At 41.9% G+C, this 24819-nt stretch overlaps 3 protein-coding genes across 4 annotated transcripts; 2 read left to right on the top strand and 1 right to left on the bottom strand.

Moving 5' to 3' along the window:
• Nucleotides 1–449: 449 nt before the first annotated feature.
• Nucleotides 450–12135, top strand: LCA5L (lebercilin LCA5 like). The gene is made up of 7 exons (XM_071431116.1): nucleotides 450–612; nucleotides 3257–3771; nucleotides 4882–5019; nucleotides 6765–6858; nucleotides 9507–9610; nucleotides 9897–10014; nucleotides 11504–12135. The coding sequence occupies exons 1-7, from the start codon at nucleotides 450–452 to the stop codon at nucleotides 12133–12135; spliced, it is 1764 nt and encodes a 587-aa protein (XP_071287217.1).
• Nucleotides 12136–13200: 1065 nt separating this feature from the next.
• Nucleotides 13201–18913, bottom strand: GET1 (guided entry of tail-anchored proteins factor 1). 2 transcript variants are annotated; one of them, XM_071430155.1, is made up of 6 exons: nucleotides 18711–18855; nucleotides 17117–17476; nucleotides 16864–17029; nucleotides 16258–16325; nucleotides 14889–15003; nucleotides 13201–14209 (listed from the first exon to the last, which is right to left on the bottom strand). In XM_071430155.1, exons 2-6 carry the CDS (start codon nucleotides 17252–17254, stop codon nucleotides 14136–14138), a joined length of 561 nt encoding a protein of 186 aa, XP_071286256.1. In that variant the 5' UTR covers nucleotides 17255–17476; nucleotides 18711–18855; the 3' UTR covers nucleotides 13201–14135. The 2 variants fall into 2 exon arrangements, with proteins under 2 accessions (XP_071286256.1, XP_071286257.1); XM_071430156.1 differs by lacking the exon at nucleotides 17117–17476 and having other exon boundaries at nucleotides 18711–18913.
• A 57-nt stretch (nucleotides 18914–18970) lies between these two features.
• Nucleotides 18971–23843, top strand: HMGN1 (high mobility group nucleosome binding domain 1). Its single transcript, XM_071430157.1, has 6 exons — nucleotides 18971–19124; nucleotides 19397–19429; nucleotides 19533–19562; nucleotides 19665–19715; nucleotides 21546–21677; nucleotides 22949–23843. The coding sequence occupies exons 1-6, from the start codon at nucleotides 19110–19112 to the stop codon at nucleotides 22994–22996; spliced, it is 309 nt and encodes a 102-aa protein (XP_071286258.1). The 5' UTR covers nucleotides 18971–19109; the 3' UTR covers nucleotides 22997–23843.
• Nucleotides 23844–24819: the final 976 nt, after the last annotated feature.

Genomic DNA, 24819 nt, shown 5'->3' with positions numbered 1-24819 from the left:
ATATCCCAAGAAAGGATTTTTACCAGAACTACAGTGTTTAAATAATTCTGCCAGGAGAATAAACTGACCTTGAACTTCCCAGTAGCCTCTGTAAGGAAAAAAAAAGAAAAAAAATGGGGGTAAAAAAAAAAGAAAGAAAAATTTGCATAACAGTTATTCAGAAAGACCTAGAAAATTACTTAGAATTATTTATTTTATGCTAAATATATGGTTTTTACAAGCATATTAAAATAATTTTAGGTTCTTCTCTATCCTCTACTTAGAGTGTTCATCTGGCAGCTAAGGTGGTGTTGGTGCTGTTTTTAAGGGATTAGTTAGTTCTGTGATCTGATTTGCTGTCTAATTCTTGAAAAATGTGATTAATGATATTTTTATGACATGAAATACTGTGAAATCCCAGGTGGGGTGGTGACCTCTTGGAGAAGACACAATTGAACATTCACCCAGTGATGATTCCAAGAGCTTTTTCAGTGACTGACCCTGAAAGAGTCAGAGGAGGCAAATCCTTAGAAACACCAGGAACTGAAGAGAAGGAAACACAGAAAAAGGACAAGACAAGAAAGGAAAGAAAGAAATATGGACTATATGTCTATGCCCAAGGTGATAAAAAAGGTAAATTTGTTTTCTGGTAGTATGAGACTCTCTAAAGAAATGTCATTGTTCCCTTTCTTTGGCTTTTTTTTCTATAATTAGCAAGACAAGGACAGCAGTTTTTCAGTGAGAGGATTGGTATAATAAATATATAATATAATGTAATATAGTATAATATAATATAATATAATATAATATAATATAATATAATATAATATATATAATATAACATAACATAATATATTACATGTAATATATTGTATATATAGTCTATAACCTATAATCCAATACTTATATTATATTATATTATATTATATTATATTATATATAAAATATATATAATAATTCTGTATATATAAAGAATATATTTTATAGAAATATATATTACAGATTTATAAATATATAGTATATAATATATATTATATATTATCTAATATATAATATATATTATATTATATATCATATATTATATATTGTATTATATATAATGTATTTTATAGATATGCTATATTATTTGTATATTACATACATTCTTTATATATAAAAATATATTTTATAAATGAATATATATATAAGTTTTATATATATAGATAATTTATGTATATAATAAATTCTATTTCAAACACCAGTAAGGGGAAGGAAGAGAAAGATTCCCTGCTGTGTTTTCCCACAATACTCAATGATCCAAAGGGAGAATCCCCTGGGATGTGGGAGTCCCTTGGCAATCCTCATTCCTCAGCTTTAACCCAAGGACCTGAAAATGGCTCTGCCACATTTTGGTGTCTGACCATGCATCACCTGGCCGGTCTGAAAAAGCTTTTCTTGAGGAAAATGGGTAAAAAGAATACACAGAATTGTCAGTTTTGCCCAGAAAACAGCCATTCTGTGCCTAGCTGGGTCGTGGTGTATCCTTTGGGATGAATTTGTGCCTCAATGGAATGAGCATAGAGAAGGAAGATGGAAATGTACATGGAATTTATGCCACTGTTAACAGTCAGGAATCTCTCCATGTCTGCATCTTTTCCCATCTCAACCCTTCCTTTCCTAAATCCTTAAATCCTACATCACAAAAATGAGTGGAAAACCAGCAACCCTTTTCCTGCTGAGCTTCAAAATTTCATCTTGATTTACCAAAGCTACAAGATGGAAATCAATCCAAAAAAATCAGGACCAGTGATTGTCTCTGTTATAATCTCTGCTATTATATGCTGCAGTCAGGAAGTTTATTGGTCTGAAAGTAGCAGAACAGAAAAAATAATGACATTTTTTAAATCCAGCTAGCAAAAAATCATTATTGACCTCTACCTGTGGTGGATAATTTATTGTATATATTTGTAAATGTTATATATAATTTGGATAAAGTGTTTCTTTTTGCTTGTCCATGACTACTGGAAATGAAATACATTTTGCAGTACTTCTGACAGCTTTTGCAGAAAGGTATTTGCCCCTTTTTTCCATCCTCTTTTTTCCATTTTGTCCTTTCTGGCAAAATAAAATTGTAAGATAATGTAATTTTGCAAATAGCTGTGTGACAATATTTGTGATCTTATTGCAGTTTTCCTGCAGTGGAATTGTGTTGCAGAAAATATTGGATTCAACAGAAATTCTTGGAAAGATCTGTCCTTTTTATTCTGGTGTTTTTTTAAGTCAGGACCTTGCCTGTTTTATCCATAAAATATGAGGTGATCTATAAATTATAATAAACTTTTAATCAAAATACTGCCTGAAATGCCACGAGAGCTGTAGTGAAACTGAATATATGCCTGAAAAAGGGGAACACACTCAGATTTACAATCTTTAGTACTTTTAAATTTTAATCCTGCTTCAGAAAAAGCAAATGAGAGGTAATTCAGCCAGAATCCTGGCCATAAGGAGAGGCAAATTGACAGCAACACACTGAGAAGTAGCACATTAATGTATTTTTAATTGCTGTTTAAAAGCCACATAGCTGCACACCTGTTCTGTGCAATGAGCATTTAAGGTTTATTTAAAAATGTAGTTGAATTCAAAGCTGACTGGAAAGCTGTAGAAAACTGGTTAGAAATCCCAGCTGCAGGGATTTGGACAATGTGCTGTAGGGAGCATGTTGGTTTTTGAGTCCTTGCAGACCTGTAAATTACTCTGTTGTTTTTTGGTGGTTGGTTGTTTGTTTTTATTTTTTATCATGCACCTATTCAAGGTATAGATTTTGATGGGTTGAATTGGGTTCATCAGGTTGTGGCTACATTAGTGAAGTGCATGATTTAAAGGAAGAAAATTGATTTCCATGGATTGAAAATTGTTTTCTGCTGATTTATTTCCCTTTATTTCCATTGGCTGCTAGCTGTGGTCTGCTGCAGCCACAAAAAGACACAGAGATATAAAATATTGAATGCATTTATCTGTGAATCATTTGAATCACACAATCCTAGAATAGTTTGGGTTGGAAGGGACTTTAAAGATCATCTTGTTCCACCCCTTGCCATGGGCAGGGAACCTTCCCCTAGACCAGGCTGCTCATTGAACATCAGAATTTTGGGGCGTTTTGTGAAGAAACCACAATTCTGTAGTTGGATGAGCAGTTTAGGAGTAGTAGTTAATTAGCAGTAGGAGTTTATGTGAGCAGAAAAAGCACACATTGATTGATTGGTCTCCAATAATTTCTGTCTCTCTGATCTCAATGCAGGAGGGAAGAAGTGGCCAGCTGCAAACACCTGCAACCTGAACTCCTCCTTCTCACCCCTGCAGAGCGGGGCGGCTCACCAGGAAAAAAACGCCACTGCCCAGCGCATATCCTCAGCCAGGATCCACAAAATCAAGGAGCTGAAGAACGAAATATTCGACCTGCGAAAGAAAATCGAGACCTCGACCTTGGAGAACCTGGCTTTGAGAGAGCTGAACCGGCGGCACACCAGGGCCATCGAAAGGTACAGCAACGCAGAGAGCCACCTGCAGGAGCTGCTGGCAGGGCACCGCAGCGACATGAGGGAGCTCAGGAGCCTCCTGAAAATGTCCCAGGCCGCCCAGAAAAACACAGCCAGGGAGCTGAAAAAAGTTGAAGCGGACCTGAGGAGAACTAAAGGTGATCTGAAGGCTTTGGCCGTGCTGTCGGAGGACAAAGCTCTGGCAGAGAAGGAGGAACTGAATCGCAGGTTGTCAGTCCTTAATGAAACGTTGGAGGCAAAGGATGAGAGGATACAGGTAATGCCTGCAGATTGTTGTGTTTGTGGAGTGTAGGGTCACAGAATATCCTAAATTGGGAGGGAATCACAAGGATCATCGAGCAGGAGAGGTTTCAGGGCAGGAATAGTGGAAAAGTTTTGGCTGCTTCTCAGATGAATGATTCTGATATCATCCTGTAACACTGGATGCTGTTTAATCCAGTGCTCTCCTGAGCATAAGGAAGTTCAAGAGGAGATAATTCATCTCCTTTTAGTGGCTCATGTTTCTTCACTCTCACTGACCCCAGCACAAAAAAAGATAGGAACACAATTTTTATTACAAAACTGGAAGAGTGAAATCTCCGTGGTCCTCCAGGAATTCATTTCTAGTTCCTATGGGGTCTTTTATGAATAAAATTAAATAAAGAGCCAGGAAACCTTAAGAGAAACTGTAAATACAAACAGCTGAATTCAGACTCTCTTTTAAAAACTTTCTGTTTCCAGGATTGAGGAGCTATAAAATCGCACAGGGTTGGGTGTCCACCTGATACTTTTAGGAACTGGAATTCCAGTGCATGGCCCTGGGTTCTTAAGATAAAGAACCCAATAAATCACCAAATTTTCATTTACACTAAGCCTCCTTATTCTGCTACAGTTCATAGGTCTGTGTGAGTAGAAAGCCTTAACATTTCTCAAAGATAGTTGTATTCATTAATCCATCAGAAAGGTAATGTACAGACTTATTTTTATGATTGAATGCCAAAACCTTTTGTTTAGTGGAAATAGGTTCAAAACAATTTTTTCTCTTACTTTGAAATTAATTTTTCAGATACTTCAGTATAGTTTCATGTATTGTTTACAATACATAAATATTGTTTACAATACATACAATACTTTATAATATTATTTATATTGCTATATGTATTATTTCTATTACTATAAATAAATAAATACTATTATATTACTATTATATACTATATAGTACTATAATATTATTTATATTACTAAAATTAGAAGATAAAAACTGTTATTATATATAATTATGAGTTCTAAATTTCCTTATATTAGCACACTTGTATTTTAAATCTGTCAAGAACTGAAGTTTTCCAGCTGTCCCACTGAGAATGGTAAAATCTGTCCCTTTTTTAAGAGTCTGGAAATGCAGCTGAAGCTGAACAGCAGCACCTTTAGTCGTCAGCTGGCAAGTGAGAGCAGAAAACTCCTGGAAGCTACAATGACCACAAAGAACTTGCTAATGGAAATTAACATTGTTCACCAAAAAATTAAGGTATTCCAGATTTTATCCAGGTTTCTGTCTCCACAGGAAGATTCAAGTATTCAATGTTACCTATTCCTTCTTTTTTTTTTTATTTTGCTTTTTCCTTATTTTGCTTTTATTTTTCTTCCTTTTTGTTTAATTTTGCTTTTTTTACAGTATTTACTCATAGAATTTGCCTTTCTGCTTGAGTCTACAATCTACTAAAAAAGCCAGAAATGTTAAATCCTGTCATCATTGTGGGACTATTTGTTAGAAGCAGGACAATAACAAATTGAAAGAGAGATTAATGCATCAGAAGTTGAACCAAAATCCACACCAATGTGTTGCCATTTTTTGCCAGATTTGGGTCAGAGATATTCATCTACTCATTTTAATGAGCTCCCTCACAGAAACAAGTCAGAATGAGCCAAATATCACAACCTGCAAAACTAGAGTTTAGGAAGAAGACCCATTAAAATGTTTCAAGAGTTTACCTAAATTCCAGTTTCATTTTTACACAAATGAGTTTGGGATCAATAGGTCCAGTTCAGCACTTTTTGTAATGCTTGTAAATCAAACATACAGAAAAACTAAATGGATTTAAAGCAAAAACTGCCAGGAATGGGATGCCACATGAGTTGCAATGAAGAAAATCTTCTAGAAAACATTCCAGAAAACCTGGAACCCCTTGTGGCTTTTTCATAACTCTGCTTGTAACACAGTTAAAATGCACTTATTTCTATATTTCTGTGCCAAGGTGATCCCACTGGGGAGCTTTCTCTTCCTAAATGGAATCAAGTATCTGTGGAAGATGTTTGATTCCATTTAGGGGAATGTTAAGGGGAGATTTCCCAGACATTGTGAAGGGCAGGACAGGCAGTTCCTGGGGGTTCATGGAGGTTGGGATTTCTGCACAGGGGTGTTGTTTATCCCTCTTCCCTGTGCAGCAGGTGCAGAAATTTCCTCCTGGTACTTGGCTGAGCTTTTTCCATGTCAGAGTCTGATCTCCTCCTGGACATGCAGATCTGGGAGATGGGAACAGTTATAATCTCAGGAACACTAATACAAAACTGTCCCAAAATGCAAATTATTCCAAATTATTCTCACCTTAACTCTTCTCTAAAGTAGTTCTGTTTCATCTCTTTTCCACAGTTTTCTGTGTATCCAGGTCTCTGAATTTTCCATTTAGATCCACAAAATCTTCTATTGATTTACCACAAAGGAGACCAGACATGATTATCAACCTTATTTGTGTGCCAGAACAGAGTTTATCCTTACAAATCCATAGTTTTATGTACCTATCTTATTTCAGGCCATTCCACTTCCAGGATAACTTGTAATTTTCCCAAATAAATTAATTTTTCCCACTGAAAAAAATAGTGGGAGTGGGACTGAGTCAGTGGGACTGACTGATTCTTACTGAGTGGTGAGAGTGTAACTGAGATCTGTCTTCTGTGTTTAAGGAAGATTTCATTAAGGAAAGAGGAATCTTGCTAAATAAATGTTAAAATGTGCCTCAGGAGTTCATGTCACCACCAGAGCAACAGGTTGTGAAGCAACTGAGCATATGATAAGGGCACTGAGGACATAATTTTTTTTTTTTAATCAACAAAACAGGAAGTAAAGGCAAAATATATTTATTCTGGAAAAAAAGTAAATGACAAAGACCACGTGAGTCTGGCAAAAGGTGAAATCCCTGAGGGGTTAAAAATTAAGCAGGTAAAAATAAATTTTTAATGCATTTTAGAAGCTTAATAGCGTTTTTTTCTTCTTAGGAGAAGGATCGGCAGCTTTACGTACAGAATATTTATGCAAATCGGATGCCAAAAGCCCTGAGGGACAGAAGTGATTGGGTTCCTAATGACCAAAGTATGTCTGTAACCATCTCCTTCTCTTGTTTAGTGAAGTGACACTTCTGGTGTTTTAAAACTGGGAGGTTTACTCCAAATTAAATGCCAAAGTAGTGCTTTTGTGTGGGCTGAAAAGGTGAAAAGCTTCGGGAAGTTTAAAGGTTTGAATGATAGAAAAGAGCAACATAAATTAAGTTCTACCAAGGAAGAAAGAGCTCTTTAGTGAAGAATATTTCTTTCACATGGATGCTCATAGATATTGGGGAGAAATATCTGTTCCATGCAGTCTTGGCTGTGCAGCATTCCAAGGGCAGCTGCCTGGAGTAGAATTCAGCTGATTAAAACCAACCAGAGCTGTTTGAGGTGCCCCAGTTTGCCTCCACTACACCCAGAATTTGGGATGGGATGATCTAAACATGGACTTCCCTCTTGAAAACACTGATCAGGTATTGCTGCTCCTAAAGTGAAGCAGAAATCAGGACTTCCTCCATGTGGGTACCAAAGAGCCCTTAGCAAACCTGTCTGCTGGAAATGCTGCCCCCAGAATTCCTCAAATCATGGCAGAAATACAAAATCTTACCACACTCAGTTGTTTATTTCTTTCCTCTTCGTTGCCTTTGCAAACCCATTAACTCTGCCTAAACCACCAATGAACTACAGGGAAAAGATTGGTAATTCAAGGTGTAAAACTAAGGAAAACACAAATCCCTGGTTCTCATCCCAAGTCAGACACATTTTTTATGAAACTCTGAATTCCTGTTTTAGTTACACCACATAAATACTTTTTTTTTTATTTTATTTTACTCACATATGACCTTGTATTCAATAGAAATTGAATATTGCTATTCAGTTATGGTACTTGAACCACTGTTATTATTTAAATTCTTGTTTCCTTTAAGTGAGAGAAGGGAGCTTAGTTGGAGAGACAAATGATATTTTGTAATGAAAAACTTCCAAGCAAAGTTGCCCAATCCTCTGGAATTTTTAGAAAAATATTTCGTTCTCTGCCAGTTCATGGATTTGAAAACCCAGAGCTGGAATTGCTGACAATTTGTTTTCCTTTTCACTATTGACTTGAATTTTCCTTTAGCAGATTTCTAAAGAGTTGCCTCCTCAGGTCATTCTTTTCTAGTTGACGTTCACAAAAGTTTTTTTTAGCCAGCAGTAAATTTAGAGCTGGGTTTTTTAACACTGCTGATAAATGGCTGGAAGGAGGCTCCCTTCGGTGTCCGGAGAGCTCTGTCTGTGCGCGTAACTTCAATGGATTTTTTTGATGGAGCCTTGGCTTGCGCGGCTCCGGCCGCTCACCTGGAGGGGCAGCGCCCCCTGGTCCCGGTGCCGGGGAACTCCCGGCTGGAAAAGCTCCCGGAGCTCAGTGAATTCCTCCTGCATCGCCAGAGTCACTCCAGGCTGGTCACCAGCGTCCCTTTCACCGCCCTGCTGCCAGCACCCGCAGGGAACCATTTTTGTGCGGTTTTATGCGTTTTATCCTTTGATTTCTGAGCTCAAAATTGGGAATAAGGTCCCATTTTTGCTGCTCTGGTGGCAACAATTTTCTCAGCTGCTATGCTCGTGTCAAAATGATTCCAATAATAAAGGAACAATATACTCATCTTCTCCATCTTATATCCATATTTCTCTGGACATCTCATTCAGTCACTCCCTTGGAATTGAGAGGAACAGTGGATTTGTCCTTACAAACAAGCTGTGGGTCTGCTGGTAGATAAAACCAGCACTGGGAGATAAAAGAAACAATGGGAAGGATTCCACTGATTGATGAATGGAAAATGATCTTTGCTTTTACAAATAAACTTTAGGTTTGCTAACAAACGAAATTAGACATTGAAAGATGAAACAATGAGGAAGAAAAACCCCTGATTTCCACAAGAATTAAAAATGAAAAGGGAGGGTTATACATTAGAGGGAAATCTCTGGTGTCAGGCATTCTGGGCAGTCTGTACCTCTCAAGTACCTCAGCCAATGGGGAAAGAGAGAAGGGAAATGCAGCCGGGAAATTGGGATAAGAAGGAGTCTGCATCCTCCAAAAATTGGAGAGATCCCAGGGGAATGGCCCATGGCCTCTCCCTTTATTCCAATAAAGTAAAGGGACTGCTCTGTCTCCTTTTTGGACATAAACCTCTGGTGTTTGTGGATTAATTTTCCTAATAGAATCTCTTCCAAAGACCACTGATATTTCAAACAGTGTGGAGCATTTCCCATGAGCTGGGTTCCATAAAGATCCAAATTTAGGAAACTGAACTCAGGTTTCATATCAGACCTCTCAAATTTACACTAGAATGGAACCAAGAATTAAGCCCATGCAGGCTCTGGGGCATAGACACACTTGTCTGACTTTACATGTTCTATCTGAAAATATACCAAGTAGTATATTTTATATGTGTATATATTTATGTATATACTTATGTTTAGGATGCACTGATGTACAAGGCTCATAAATCCAGGTTTGTGTCCAGTTTCAGCATTTACAGATTCAGCAGAACAAAATATTTCTTTTTTTAGGGGCATTAAGATATGCATTAAAAAAAAGGGAAATGAAAATTCTTGGTCACATAGCAGTATATTGTCAGTTGTCAGAGATATATTTTATTTATATCAACAACCTAATTCAGAAATAACTGTATTGCTAATGTTTGTCCTATTCAACAGGTCTGAGAGTAAACAGATCAGTACAAGTAGATAAAGAGAGTTTTAGAGAACTGCTGCTGTCTCAGCACCAGGAAACAGAAAAAAATCCAATCCAGCTAAAAAAGGTGGGAAAGATCTGGATCCAAATCCAATCCCCTGTTTAAACTCTCAGCTAAGCTGCATTTTATTCCCTAAGTTGCAGTAATATGCCTGCATAACCTGATCCATCATCTAGGATGAGGATTTTGCATGAGTGTGATTACAGTACAGAAATAATGCTGTGGTGCAAAATATAATGTAACAACAATAGAAATTACTAATCTTTTTGTGAGTATTGCACTGACTGTGTTCTTTTAAAAGTCACTAAACAAGCATTCCCTCATTATTTTTACCTTTAATTGCCCATTTTAGGAGAACAAAGATAAGGGTGGAGAAGGTAAAGCAAAGGAAGTGTGCTCAGATGCCCAGGGTAAAAAAGAAAAGCAAATAACCAAGAAAGTGCCAGAAACTTCAAACAGGACACACAGAGGTAGGTTTAATGTTTCTCTCAGAAATTCACCTGGACTTTGCAAATTACCAGAAGTTCTGGTAATTTATGTGGTTCTGAGAGCCCTTCACTGGCACCTGGCTGACATGAACTGGTTTCAAATGATGAATGAGGTGTCACTGAAAACACAGAATTGTCTGGGCTGGAAAATGCAGCTGCTGGTGGTGCTGCACTGAGAGCAGAGCTGCTCTGCAGGATGGGGCATCTCCACCCTGCTGATCTTCCTAAAGCTCAGCGTGGTAAGAATTCAGTGTTCTGTCTGTAACAGGATAATTAACAGTGTTAATCCACACTAATCAAACACTGATCTCAGAGCTGGGAATCTTCATCACTGATGTGAACCTATTTCCATGGCTGGAAAAGGACTGTGAGGGCTGGGAGCAGTTCCTCATTAGTGATCCCTGGAAAGAGACTTTATGGAAATCTCAGCCACTGTGTTCTCATGGAAAAGTTACATGCAAGGAACTCATCTGTAAACATCTCTGTTCTGAAGAAGTTCTATAGAACAGAGGAGAGAAAAAGCCACTGCTGTTCCCTCATTCGTGTTTTTCTTTCTAGAAACATTCCTGTTACTTCCTTTAAGGCTTTTAGGAAAAGAAAAGGTCTGAGTGCCACCATTCTAAACATGTCCCAAGTGGCAGGAGACCTCCAGGTCACACATTTGCCCAGGTGGAGCAGGTGATGCCAGGTCCCAACCCTGTAACCTGGCATGAATTAACTCCTGAGGTTTGTGCTCTGCCTTTTCAGCCTGCAGCCTTTCCAGAGCCCCCCAGACAGCCAAAATCAGCCCTTGGCTTAAAATGCCCTTTTAAAAGTGACAGAAAACCCAGGTCTTACAATGCTCCCTCTGAATAATCTGTGGAATCTGAGCTTCTCTCACTGATAGCAGACTTTTATTGAAGCCTTACTTGGCTTCCTTAGTTCCTGCAAGTTCTTATTTCCCCTTTAAGCTTGGATTAAGTCTCAGTTTGGGGGTACTCTGTGAGCCTCTGTAGGGCACAGGACCCCATTACAAGTCATTCCCTGCACACACATTACTTTTCCTGCTGAAAAGTGGAGCCCCCTCATTTCCAGGTGAGAGTTCCTGTATATTCTGCTCCACACAAGCAACTCTGTTGTGAATTAAGTTCCACTTAAAAGCCAGAAAGTGACAATTAAAAGTTCAGATCTCACCTGGTTTCTCTGTTGCATTGTACATGACTTTTCTGTATTTAGCCATTGCTGTACAGAATGGCAGCTAAATCCATTTAACTAAATTCAACACCATGAAAAAAGTAAAAATAAAGATACTAACCTGGATTCAGTGGCAGAATTACATTCTTTAAATCTTGCCCCATGCTGTTGGATTTATTATAGATGGTATTTGAAATACCATCAATAACAAGAATTGAAGCAGTGAAATAAGGATGTGATACTTGCTCTTTTTAAAGCTTCATAACTCCTCATGTTCTTAAACCCTACAATATTTCAGGGGGCAAACTGCTGATGGAAGAATGCAAATTTTCAGAATTTATTAAAGAAATGGAAAAAGAGACAGAGGTACTTAAACAGGAGTTGAAAACTCTGATGAAATCCGAACGAAGTCCTCAAAGAGTAAAAAAGAACAATCAAGAGGGAGAGGCAGTGGAAGAGGTTGAAAAAGAAGAGAAAAAAACCCATGAGCAGCAAAAGAAGAAAGCCAGGAGTGAAGGTCCAAGTCCAAGCAAAGACCCCACCAAGCTGAAAAAAAAATACATCTTCTCAGGGGATGTTGAGAATTTACACCAAGGGCTCCACACTTCAGGTGCCAAAAGCAAAGCAGGATTTGGGAAAAGCTGCCTGAGCAGCCAGAGACAGGCAGGGCAGAGCTGCAGTGACACTGCTGTGCCCAGGGGGAAAATCTCCTTTGGGGCTTATGAGCCTTCCTTTGGGCAAACCCCCCCGGGCTGGCAGGACAGCAGCTCTGCAGTGGAAGGAGCAGCTGATGGAGGAGCAGCTCTCTGGGGAGGAATGTTTGCAGGGAGGAAACTCCTGGAGTTCCAGCAGCACAAGGGTGAAGGCAGGCAAGTGAGGGGGGCAAGGCAGATCCCAAACTCCATGCCAGGCTCCAACTCTCCTCGTTAAAACCAGCTCCAGTTACTCCACACTTATTCCTCCTAGCTTACCTTTAGAAAGTTTAAACATTCACATTGTTACAAAGCAAATCTTTTCCTTTCATTCCATGTTTATTAAACCTTACAAGCACTGGCAATTGCTCTCCATGATTTTTTCCAAAACAATCCAATCAGCTGTCACAAAAACCACATTCTGTGCTTGGTGTGTATCCACAAAAATATGTTACACTAAGAATTGCCTATCATTTTTACCTGTTACCAGGTAAAATTTAGTCCTTGTTTAGGAACTTGCAGGTTGTTGCATTCCCAAGGAGCTGGAATTTGGGAGCTGGGTGTTTGTCACTTGCTGACATGAGCACCCAGCTTTCATAAGGGTCACTGCTGGGTGAGCACCAACAATGCAATAAAAGAAAACACTTTTTTAGTTCCTTCACTCCCCAAACAGCTTCCAGAATTCACAGATAATAAAAATCATTTGCTCCTACATTGTTTTCACGAGCATTAGAAACCTCTAAAGCCTCATTCCTTCCCTCTGTTGGAACTTATCAAAGCAGTTTGCCTGGTAACTTCCCCAGCTGCCATGCAGAGATGAATGTGCAAGAGCAAAGCATTGTTTTGGAGAAGTCAGGCATAGCCAGTCCCCAAAAAGCCTCTAAAAATCCTTGTTTAAGGTTATGTAAGCGAGGGGGAGGATTGTGGTTTGTTCCTCACACTAATTTATTAAATACTGGCTAAATTCAAGTGAAGTTCAGAAAAATTAGGGGCATTCTGTTAATTTTTAAAGGCAGTTGCACTTTAAAAAATGTCCAAAATTACACTACAAAAGTTTTTAAAGATGACAAAGACATTCAGAGCTGAACCTGTTGCAGCAACATTTCAAATAATTAAAAAAATTATTTAGTTGAGTTGCTTCAAACAATATTTCCTTATGCACAAAGACAGGGGCTGTTGCTTTGGCATGGATTTTGGTGAGTTTGGGGTTTGTTTTGTCATTTTGGGTTTGTTTATTTGGGGTTTTTGTGGGTTGTTTAGGAAAGCTGCAGTTAACATTAAAAAGAGATGAAAAAACCTAAGATGGGTTGAAAAGCTTTATTTCCTTAATAAAATCACAATTTTACATAACATTCAATCACAATATTTTTTCCTTGATATTTATTTTCATGTAGGCTAAATGCAATTCCTAATATAAAATCCCAATTTTTAAATTAACATTAAAACAAATAAACAAAAATATTTAATCCATATATATATACACACAACACAACCTGACCTTTTGAACAATTTTGGAGGGGTCCTGGCCCCTTCCTTCCCTTCCTGCAGGGAGGAAAAGGCCCTGGAATAGCAGAGGGGTCATTCCTGTGGGAATTCCAGAGTGAGAAGCTCCATCAGCATCCCCCCTGCAGGAACAACACTGTTTTCTGCTTCACTGAGAGCAGCCTGTGCTTGGCAGCTGAAAAAACCTCTTGAGAGATAAAAACCTTGATTTAACTCATCTATTTTTTTAGAAGAGTTCAAGAATATTCTGATTTCAGGGTAAAAAATCCAAAGGAAATTCTCTTTTGGCCCAAGTCAAGCAAACAACCTCTGCCTGTGCACCCCCCAACATGATCCCACCTCAGGGTGAAGCTTCCACATTTCACAGCAAAGGAACAGCCAAGCTCCCAAATTAATCCCTAAAGCCAGCACATTTCCAATTTAAAACCACAAATCCAACACTTTTAGATGTTGGTGACAACAGGCCATGACAAAACCTTATGGTTCTGCCATGACTAAACCCAAAATGAGGTTTTATAGTAACGAGCAGTGCTGTTCTTTCCAAAATGAAAGACAAACTCTGGGAAAAGTGAAACCAAAAGAATCCAAAGGACTGAGAGATATCCAACTGGAGTAACAAGGACTGTCTCAGACCTTGTCTCATGAAAGATAACTGTCCCTTTTTTTTTTTTTAATTAATTTAAACCAGTGATGATGTAAATGCAGCTGGGGAGTCCCTGGCTTGCTGGGATTCCTTCAGCTGAAGGGGTGCAGCATGATGGCTACAACCTTATTGCAGACCACGAGCCAGCAGGTGATTCCCACACCTCCTGCAAAAGAGGGAGAAAAGCACAATTGAAGTTGTTGGATCAATAACTCTGAGGAACCTGTGCAGCTGCAAACAACCTTGGAAGTGTAAAAAATTAAATTCAGAACTCATGAGGCCAACAGGAACAAAAATCTTTGTATACAAAAAGGGAGATACAAGAGTTGGGAGGAAAATCAGTGCTGGTTGCAAAAAATTCTGGATTTTCTTGGGAAAAGAGCACCAAATACACAAATATGAGCTCAAGTGTGGTGAGTGCACCCCAGAGCTAAAACCATCTGCTACAGACCCAAGAGAAAATATCTCATTTTAAGGCCTGGCAGAATGCTTTGCTTGAACCTAAATTCAGGATTTGAGAGATGTAAAAAATAAACGTCCTCTGAAATTGAAATCAGTTGTTTTGTAAGTACATAGCAATTCATAGCACACCTGTGAAGAAAACTCCCTTTTGGGTGATTTTCTGATTTTCTAATTTAAATCTTCCCCAGGATCTATTCAATACAGAGAAGGGCAATGCTCTGTTTGGGTGGAAATAAAAATGATAAAATTTCACGAGCACTTCAAGAAACCAGAACCACACATGGAAGAGCTGCTGAAAGACTTGAAGCTGTGCTCTGGGAGTCAGGGAAGCAGCTGCAGTTAATCCCTGGATGCTCTGGGGCTGGCCATGTCCCTTTCCTCACCTGCCACTCCTGTAGGGAAGGCCACCAGGCGCTCCAGGGGAGCCAACCACTTGCTTGGAAGCACGGTGACAGGCTCAGAGTAGTACTTCCAGATCAGAGAGATCATCAGGGCAGCCTGGAATGGGAATCCTTTTATTACTTTGGATAATAACACACACCAAATACATTCCCAGTGCTATCTGGAATTGTTTCTTTGTTATCTTCTTCAAAATGGTTTTAGATTTTAGATGACCTTAAATTTATACACAGTATTAGGAGGTTGCAGGGGGATCTTTCTTTCAAGATCCTCTTTTCAATCCAGCAGAGTCAAACACAGTCATAGCATTTGTTAAAGTTCTGATGACCCTTTTTAACCTGAATTTTTGCCTACAAGGAGTTCAACTCATTTTAACAGTCCCCTAAGGAAATCTTCAGGCTGAGCACTGCCATCCTTGTTTAGCAAATTCTTTGGCATCAGTCAGAACTACTCAGACAATCTGATGAGGCACCATGGGGAAATGTGTGGCAGCTGTAGGTGCAGAATTGCATCCTCAGCAGAAGTGTACTTTGGTTTCAAAGCCAGAATTATATTTACATATAACAGAACCTTCCTTGATTTGGGGCCATATATTAAAAAAAAAATCCCAGTGATTAAAGAGCTAAGACAAACTCCAATCTTGTCCCCTCAAAACCACAAACACAGAGTTGAGATGAAAGTTAAACTCCTTCCATCCTCAACTACCAGAATGTATTCATCATTTCCCTTCCAGTTCCAGAAACTCTTTCTGTCTGCCAAGCTCTGTGTCCTTGGAATCACAGAATGGTTTGGGCTGGAAGGAATTTAAAGATCCTCCAGTGCCACCCCTGCCATGGCAGGGACACCTCCCACTGTCCCAGGCTGCTCCAGCCCCAGTGTCCAGCCTGGCCTTGGGCACTGCCAGGGATCCAGGGGCAGCCACAGCTGCTCTGGGCACCCTGTGCCAGGGCCTGCCCACCCTCACAGGGAGGAATTTCTTCCTCATGTCTGATCTGAACCTGTCATTTTTCAGTGTGAAGCCATTCCCTGGGTGCTGTCCCTGCATGCCCTGGAAATTGTCTCTCTGCAGCTTTCCTGGGGCTCCTGCAGGCCCTGCAAGGCCACCCTGAGCTCAGCCCAAAGCTTCTCCTGTGCAGGTGAACAATCCCAGCTGTGCCAGCCTTTCCTCCCAGCAGAGCTGCTCCATCCCTCTGCCCATCCTGGAGCCTCCTCTGGGCTCTCTGCAGCAGCTCCAGCTCCTCCCTGGGCTGGAGGAGCCCTGAGTGACCAGATACAGGCCAATAAAGCAGGAGAGAATTGTAACACTACTGAGCATTTGGGTTAAATTGCATCCATAACAAAATATTGACTTACCTGCAATATGTAGAATACAATATTTATGACCCACTTTATTTTGGCCAATTGGGCAGTTCGTGCTTTCACTGTTATAGAAAAAGAAAATATTAGTTTCCATTGCTTATAATAATGAATTATAATTACATTAAATTAGTAATTCTTTAATATTTCACTCTTTAAGGCTGGACATTACCCTGTTTAAAAATCTCTTTCCAAATGATTTATAGCTATATTAAAAACACCCTTTTACAACAAACTGCCAGCTCTGTATCACACTGTAATTTCTACCTTGACTTCTCAAAACAGGATTCAGTGATGGGCAACACTGAGAAAGAATAAAAAATTACACAGTGAAGCCCAGGAAATTCCTGGAAAGACACAGGTAAGATTTTCAAATAGTTTAAAGAGGAAAAAAAAAGGAGAGGGAGAGAGAGAAAGAAAGAGAGAAAGAGAGGAGAGGAAAAAGGGAAAGAAAGGGGAGGGGAGAGGAGGGGAGGAAAGGAAAGAGGAAAGAGGGAAGGCAAGTTTGAAGGACAAATACTTAAAGCTGAAAATGCTCTTGGCAGCTTTTCAGAAACAGAAAATGTTTTTCCTTGTGGAGCAGGAGCAGCCATGGCACTGTACCGTGGGTTTTGAGCTTGTCTGTCATTTTGTTGATCTTCCTCTCCAGCCGGGCATATCTGGCAAACTCGTCCATCATGCTGATGGTGGCAAGCTCCTGCTTCATGGTCTGGATCTCAGCTCTCATCTGGGACTCCTGCTCTGCATCCTTCTGCAGCAGCCTGGATATCTGAGAAGTGAAGGAAATGATCAATTCCTGGTCCAGGATCCCACTGATTCGCTTTAGTGTGTATAAAGTATGATCTCAAAAGTTTGCCATAGAAAAGGCCCTTTCATTGAGATGCAGGAAATCCTTGGGTGACAGGAGAACAAGTGACAAGATGACATGAAACAGCCTCAAGCTGGACTCAATGATCTTGAAGGTTTTTTCCAGTTTAAATGATTCTGTGATCATTTCCAGCTCCAGCAGCCAAGTATTCCAACATTTTCTCCCTTCCTTTTACTTTCCTGATTTCTTTTCTTGAGGCACCACCTGCTTGTCAGTTCATGAACTCTGTTTGCCATAGAAATGCAGGCACAAAAGGACACAAAATCTTTTTCTTGCTGTTCCTTAGCAAATCTTCCAGCTTCCCCAAGACACATGTAATTTATTTCCCCATGGATGCTGTTCTCAGGCCTGCAGACAGTGAGAGCATTAGCACCATCTTCAGCCTCAAACCACAGCAGAAGGCTGAGCAGAGATCTTCAGAGAATCTTAGAATATCCTAAGTTGGAAAGGACTCACAAGGAATTGAGTCCCAGCCCTGTCTCTGCCCAAACCCCCCAAAATCCCCCCCTGGGCATCCCTGTCCAAAGGCTCCTGGAGCTCTGGCAGCCTCGGGGCCGTGCCCATTCCCCGGGCAGTGCCCAGCACCCTCTGGGGGAAGAACCTTTCCCTAAATCCAACCTAAATCCCTCCTGGCCCAGCTGCAGCTGCTCCCTGGGTGCTGTCCCTGTGCCAGAGCAGAGACTGGAGCTGTCCCTCGGGAGGAGCTGCAGATCCCAATCTCAGCCTCCTGCAGACTGAAGGAACCAAATGCCCTCAGCCTCTCCTCAAATGGCTCTTTCATCACTCATCTCTAGCAACACTGAGTTCAGCTTCCCAAACTGCTGACGGTGATTTAGGGTTTAAAGGATTTTTGTCCATTTTGAACAATGCACACTGATCTCTGTGCCAGTGAAGTTATTTCCACGGCAGAGCAGATCTACAGGGATTTCAGCATCTTTGTACACATGTGAGTTTATCTGGCAGTCACAGAATTTATTTGTCCTCAATTCCATTATCCACGCTTCCACAGGAATGCTTCAGATCAGAACAGGGGCACCCTGATCAGATTATTGAGATTTATTCCTACAATGACTTAACTCCTTAATCTCCGTATCCACTGATCTCCCATCTCAACAATGGGCACGTCCATCTGTTGAAAACACGCAAGACTGAGCAAAGCTGTCCTTCCTACCCCAAAAACTGGGAAGCTGTGGCTGCCCCATCCCTGGAGGAGCTCAGGAGCAGCCAGGACGGGGCTCTGAGCAGCCAAGCCCGCGGGAAGGATCCCTGCCCACGGCAGGGGGGTGGGAGCAGATCATCCTTAAGGTTCCTTCCAGTGCAAACCATTCCATGATTCCGCGATGCATCCCAAGGGCCGGAGGCTCAGGAGCACCACTGAACACAGCGGTAACTCATCCCGCAGAAACCGGGGCTACGCTCCAGCACCAGCTTCTCTTCTGCAAGGCCGGCAGCACGACCAGACCCCGCCCGTCCCCGCCGGGACCCCGGCACCGCTCCCCCCTGTACTGGGAGAACCCCTTAACGCCCCGCCGGCTCCCTTCCCAGCCATCCTCCCGTTTCCCCCACCGGCGCCATCACTCACGAGGGAGGAGCAGGAGGGCAGCAGGATTTTGAGCGCGTTGCAGAGGAACACGGCGCTGAGCACCAGCAGCCAGGCGCCGCTCTCCGCCATGGGCCCCGCGCCGCCGCCGCCGCCGCCTCACAGCGCCGGCCTGAGGGCAGGCGGGGTCGCGCGCGCGGGGCACGTGACGCGGGCGGGCCAATGGGGAGGCGGTGCGCTCGGGCGGGGCGGGGCGCGCGCCGATCCGGCTGGATCCTGTTGCGGCGCCGCTGGCACTGCTGGGATGGGGAGGGGGGCGGCGGCTCCGCTGCGCAGCCGGGCTGGGGCGCGCAGGCGGCCGCAGCAGCAGCGCTCGCTCGCAGTAGCAGCCGCGCCACACGAGCAGCCGCAGCCGCGGGGGTCGCGGCCCGGAGCGTCGAGATGCCCAAGAGGAAGGTGAAGGCGGGCGGCAGCGAGCGGAGCCGCCGGGAGGGCACGGCCGGGGGCGCGTGGGGAGCGGGCTCGGCGGGAAGCGGCCGCACCGCGGGCTCCGGTTCAGCGGGCGGTACCGGGGGCCGGCGCCATCCCCTTGTGCCGGGGAGGGGGCAGGGCGTGTGGGAGGGAGGCTCGGGGGGACTCGGCGGGACTCGCGGTCCGGGAAGGGGCGGGCGGGGGCCGGGGCCGGGGCCGGGGCCGCCCCGCTCGCTGACGCGCTCGGTGTGTTGCAGGTGACGGTGGCGGACGGGGACGCCCCTGAGGAGGTAAGGAGCGAGCAGGGCGGCGGGGCAGGCGGGGCTGCCCGGCCCGCCCGCCCCTCACGCCCTTCTCTTTCTGTCCCTGTGTCCGTCCGTGTGTCCCCCGCAGCCCAAGCGGCGATCGGCGCGGCTCTCCGCGGTAAGTGCCGAGCGGCGGGGCCCTGCCGGGATGGGCGGGAGGCCGTGCCCGGGACGGGTCCCCGAGGGCCGGATCCACGCCTGACTTATTCTCTCTCCTCAGAAACCCGCGCCTGCCAAAGCAGAGCCGAAACCTAAAAAGTTACCGGCGAAGGTGAGAGTGAATTGGAAAAGGGAAGGGAGAGGAGGTAGTGCCTGGGGGTATCCCGCGTGGTGTCCTCGGTGCATCGTGCTGGAATGGTTTTATTCCTTGTGGGAACTTGGCTGAAGTGTTGTTTTGATGTGCTTTTGCCAGTATTTACAGGTACATTCCACCACCGTGGCTGTAGAGCCTTGTTAAGCTCCAGGCATTGCACGGTAGTGTGGGCACGGATCCATGCGTGTTACATTGTGGGTTGGTATTGGGTGGAACTTACCTGACTGTCACAGCGACTGTGTTAGGACATCAGGAGGAATTTCTTCACAGAAAGGCTGGGCAGGCATTGGAAAAGCTGCCCAGGGAGGGGGTGAAGTCACCATCCCTGGAGGTGTCCAAGGATAGGCCGGGATGTTGTTTGCTCTGCTCTGGTTGCCAGGGTGGTGCTCAGTTAAAGTTGGAGTATCTTGGAGGACTTTTCCAAACGGAATGATTCTGTGCATAGCGTTGTATTTCCTCTGTGGAACAAGAGGGGATAAAACACACCTACTGATGTTTTCAAGCAGTGTGTTAAGAGAGGGAAAAAATTGTATTAGCCACTCAAAAACCTCATGAACTTCCATTCACGTGGTCAAGCTTTCAGGCGTTTGTGTGTAAGAAAGTGGCTTTGTATGATCTTTGAATTTTTCAGCACAGCTTTCACAGTGAAAATAAGTGAGGTGTCAAATTCTTTGCCTTTTGGGAGAATTAAAAAAGGCTTTGTGTCCTTTGGCTTGCTGCTGTTTGTGTTGTTAAGTGTTCCTTTGTCATCTTAAGCTTTTCTTAGTGATGTGTTGATTAAAAGCTTTGGGGTGACCTCATCGTGACCTTTCAGTACCTGGAGGGAGTTGGTAAGAAAGATGACGAGAGACAATCTCCAAGGGCTGGAGTGACAGGGAATGGCTTCTAACTGCCAAAGGGCAGGGCTGGATGGGATATTGGGCAGGAATTGCTCCCTGTGAGGCTGGGCAGGGGCTGGGATGGAATTCCCAGAGCAGCTGGGGCTGCCCCTGGATCCCTGGCAGTGCCCAAGGCCAGGTTGGACACTGGGGCTGGGAGCAGCCTGGGACAGTGGGAGGTGTTGGGGATTGGAGGAGATGATCTTTAAGATCCCTTCTCAACCCAAACTCTTCTGTGATGGTCTAATTTCAGATAAACTCATCATCTTTGCAGACTTCCTGATGTTTTCATTGCATTAATCCTCTTGAGCAGTAACTGATGAGGAACTCACCTTCATTCTGGTGGTTTGAGTGTCAGTGTGTTCCCACTCTCAGGGCTGTAAGCCCAAAGAATTTGGGGAAGCTTTCCAATGCTACTGAGTTATAATTTCCTTTTTGTTTGAGTGTCTGTGATGCATCTGTACTTACTGCTGCTCATTGATGTTGACTGACATGTGTGATACAGATTTTCTGCTTATAGCTACTTCAAGCTATTAATTAACAGTCAAAGCTTTTTTTATTTGATTCATCAAAAAAACACCCTTTTTTGCATCAACTTCGTCAGTTTTTAAAACTTTTCTCAGTTTTTAAAACAATCCTCAGTATTTTTTCTACTTGTGAGAAGTTAGCTCATTATGGAGTTACTTAGTGGGCTTTTAAAATAAATATTAATGAAGAAAAATATATTTTGGCATTTGAGATATAGAAGTCAGTGTGTTGCAATTATGAAATTCTGAAATATTTTATAAGTGGGTGATCAGGAGCTGTTGGTAGCTTAGCAAATCTGTCTTTGTTTTGTGGTTTTTATTGTTTTCAAGGTTTACCTGGAAGGTCATAACAATTGACTTACTGGAAATGTATTTCATTGTAGGATAAATCTGAGGACAAGAAAGCTCCATCCAAGGGGAAGAAGGGGCCTAAAGGAAAACAGACAGAAGAGACAAACCAAGAGCAGACAAAGGACAACCTGCCTGCAGAGAATGGGGAAGCTAAAACTGAGGAGGTGAAGTTTGGAGGGCTGGGTTTGGGTTTTGCTGTTATTGAGAAGTTGGGGTGTTGGGTTTTTTTTTTTTTGCTACAAAATTTTCTTGACAAATGAAATATTCTTTTTCTTGGGTCTGGAAAGAGTCTTGAGTGAAAACCCAGAGTTGCAAAGTTGAGGTGCCATTGACAGACCCTGCTGGGAGAAGGGACAGGTTGGTGCAGGGACAAAGTACAACAATTAATGAGTTGTTGCTGTGCCAGGTGAGTCTTGGCTGCACCACAGTGCCAGAGTGGCTGAACTTTTGGGAGAGTCATGGCTCAGGTCACTTGGAGCATCCTGCACTCTGTACTGCACTCCTGCAATGCAGACATAGTTACAAATTCACACCCAGATCTGCAGGGATGAAACACAAGTGTGGGAATAATGGGCCTGGGCTTGGTGTCAGGTTTCTGTGACAAACATTTGCAGGAGTTCAGTGGAGTATTTTGATTCTTTATTTTGGTTTGGTTTTGGTTCAGTGGAATATTTTGGTTTTTATTTGGGAAGGTACAGTGAGCAGGAGGTACTTCAGTGAGCAGGAGGATTTACTCTGGGATAACAGTTTGTCATTTGCAAGCTTCCAGTGTGAAAAAGTTGTGCTCTAACTAAAGAGTTCTTCAGCTGAGTCAATTTTTGGCATTATTGCAGTCTTTTAATTTGTGCTTGTAAAGTGTCAGCAGTGGAACCAAATTTGGCAGCATTCCCACCTGGAGTCCCTTTAGTTCACTTGTGCAGAGATTATGTAAATTTACAAGGAATGGATGATGATTGGTCACACACCCAAAATTCCAGGTGTAATTTTATACCAAAGTCCAGAAGAGGCAGAGTCTGTCCTGTGGGATGTTATTGTTTGCTAAGAATTCAAACAGGGTTAAGATTTGAAGAATATTTGAAGTGTGGCACTGAAATTTAAAGTCATCAAGTGTTACCTCATGGATTTTCTAAACACCTGATAGATATTGTGTAAAAGCTGAAGTTTTTTCTGTCATGAAGGCAGTAATGCAATTAAAATTAAAATGCTTTGCAGTGTGTGTTTAGTAACAAATCAACATCCTGAAATCCATCCTGGTGATTCCAAAAAGCCTTTTTGTGAAGCTTGGTTTAGCAGGTCATGATCCAAGAGAAATCTGCAAGAACGAGTCAGGGTTATTCTGTGCAGGGTTTAATGTGCATTAAAACCACTCCAAACTAATCAGAGCCACTAAAAACTTCCTGCACTGAATTGTTCTGGTTTTTTTTCCCCTTTTCAGACCCCAGCACCTGATGCAGCTGCAGAGAAAGAAGTGAAGTCTGAGTGACACCTGCTCCCACATCTGGAACTGGTGGTCCTTAAACCTTTCTTCGTGTACAATTCAGAGGAATATTTTTATCAACTATTTTGTAAATGCAAGTTTTTTAGTAGTTCTAGAAAACACGTTTTTAAAAAGGAGAGAATCCCAACTCAACCCATTTTTTTACATATTTAGATAAGTGTAAATGCTTTTTTTAAGTGGTAAAATCATGTACTGGTTGACTGTTTTCTATGAAACCAGAAATTAACAGTGTGTTAATTAAGGAGAGGGCATTGAGGCCTTGATTAAGCCTCATGTTCCACAGACTCCAAGGGACAGTTTTCTATCCTATAAAATGAAGCATAGCACAGATCAGACTTTGGAATTCATAATGATGTGTTGAGAATGTCTTAACATTTTAGTTATTTATCCTTCTCTATGGTTGTACCATCAGTAGAATTGCTTATCTAATAAAACTGCTCCCTAGTGCTGGATTCCTTGCTGAGTGATGTATATCAGTGACAAAGTTATTTTTGGTAGTTGCAGCTTTATTTTTTTCCAACAACTTTGTAGCTGTGATGCAAAAGATTGGAAACTTTGATTTTATATCTTTAAATACTGTCTTAAGTAAAAGTTTCTGCTTGGCAGATGGAACTTGTTATGTCAATATTTGAGATACTGGAACTTCACATCTAGTTTTCAAGGACAGCTTGTCTACAAAGATTGAGTGAAAAATATTTGAAATAGTGCTAGAAAAAAAAAAAACAATTAGTTTTTAGATTAAAAAAGCTGTGTGAATAAAAACAATTGTAAAATTGTTGATAGTGTTTGTGATCACCAAACAAAAGCCAAATAAATCTTGATTATGAAAGGATGTTTCCATAGCTCCTGTATTGACTGTGAACTCATAATCTGAGTGCTGTGGTTTGGGTTTGTAACTGTGTCCTTCAGAGCGTTAAAGTTGTACTTTTCAGGAGATGGGTGGCAGTTCAGGGACTGCAGAATTGCAGTGTTGGTCTAAACTTGCAGTTTGAAAGCTGAGAGCTTTGTGCTGCTGCTGTTTGCTTTTAAAAAAGTCAATAATGAGTGAGTGTCAGATGCCAGCCAGACAACTGTCACCTTGTCCTGGGAGGAGCCAAGCTCAAACACTAACACTTTGTTCTTTGTTGGGTTTTTTTCCTCTTACCCCAGAATTTGTTTATGCTCCTAAGTAACACCTGCAAGCCCAGTCCCTGCTTCCTGTACATTTTTAGTGCCTTTTTCAAATTGTTGCAGTTATTTCTAAAAAAAGCCACTTCAGTTTCACCTCTAATTTGCTTTCTTAATCAATATTCTCATTTCAAGAAGAATTTTACCATTTTTACCATTCAATACTTTAGCAATCTTTAACTTTTTTATAGGAAGCCTCCCAGCCTTAGAGCACAACCTGCTCCTGTTCCATTCCTCACAGAGCACACCTGGCTTTGGCTTCAAGTTCTTGGATATTTCAATTTCCAATATTCAAAATTGGAAATTGATGCCACTTTTCTAACTCACTTCCCCCAACATCCCCCTCCTATTTGTTGGTTTAATTTAATAGTAACAAGATTTAGCTCTATGATATTATTTACTCTCTGGTTTTGGCAAGCTCAACCCACCAGTTAAATAAGTAATAAACTTGCAGGTAAATCCCCTAAAATAACCACTCATCCCTGCTTTTACACAGTGTCTGTTGTTCATGTGTTTTGGGTCTCTGGTGCTGTGATCCTGTGCACTTTCAGCATGTCCCTCACATCTATCACCCACTGCTTAATTTATTGTAACTTCTCAATATTACTCTGTCCTGTGTGATACCAGATTTATTTGCTCTT

The sequence above is a fragment of the Agelaius tricolor genome, unplaced genomic scaffold (genome assembly GCF_023055355.1).
Source record: "Agelaius tricolor isolate 1412-34295 unplaced genomic scaffold, bAgeTri1.0.p SCAF_7, whole genome shotgun sequence".
Taxonomy (NCBI): domain Eukaryota; kingdom Metazoa; phylum Chordata; class Aves; order Passeriformes; family Icteridae; genus Agelaius; species Agelaius tricolor.
This window is presented reverse-complemented; position numbering and strand designations above follow the sequence as displayed.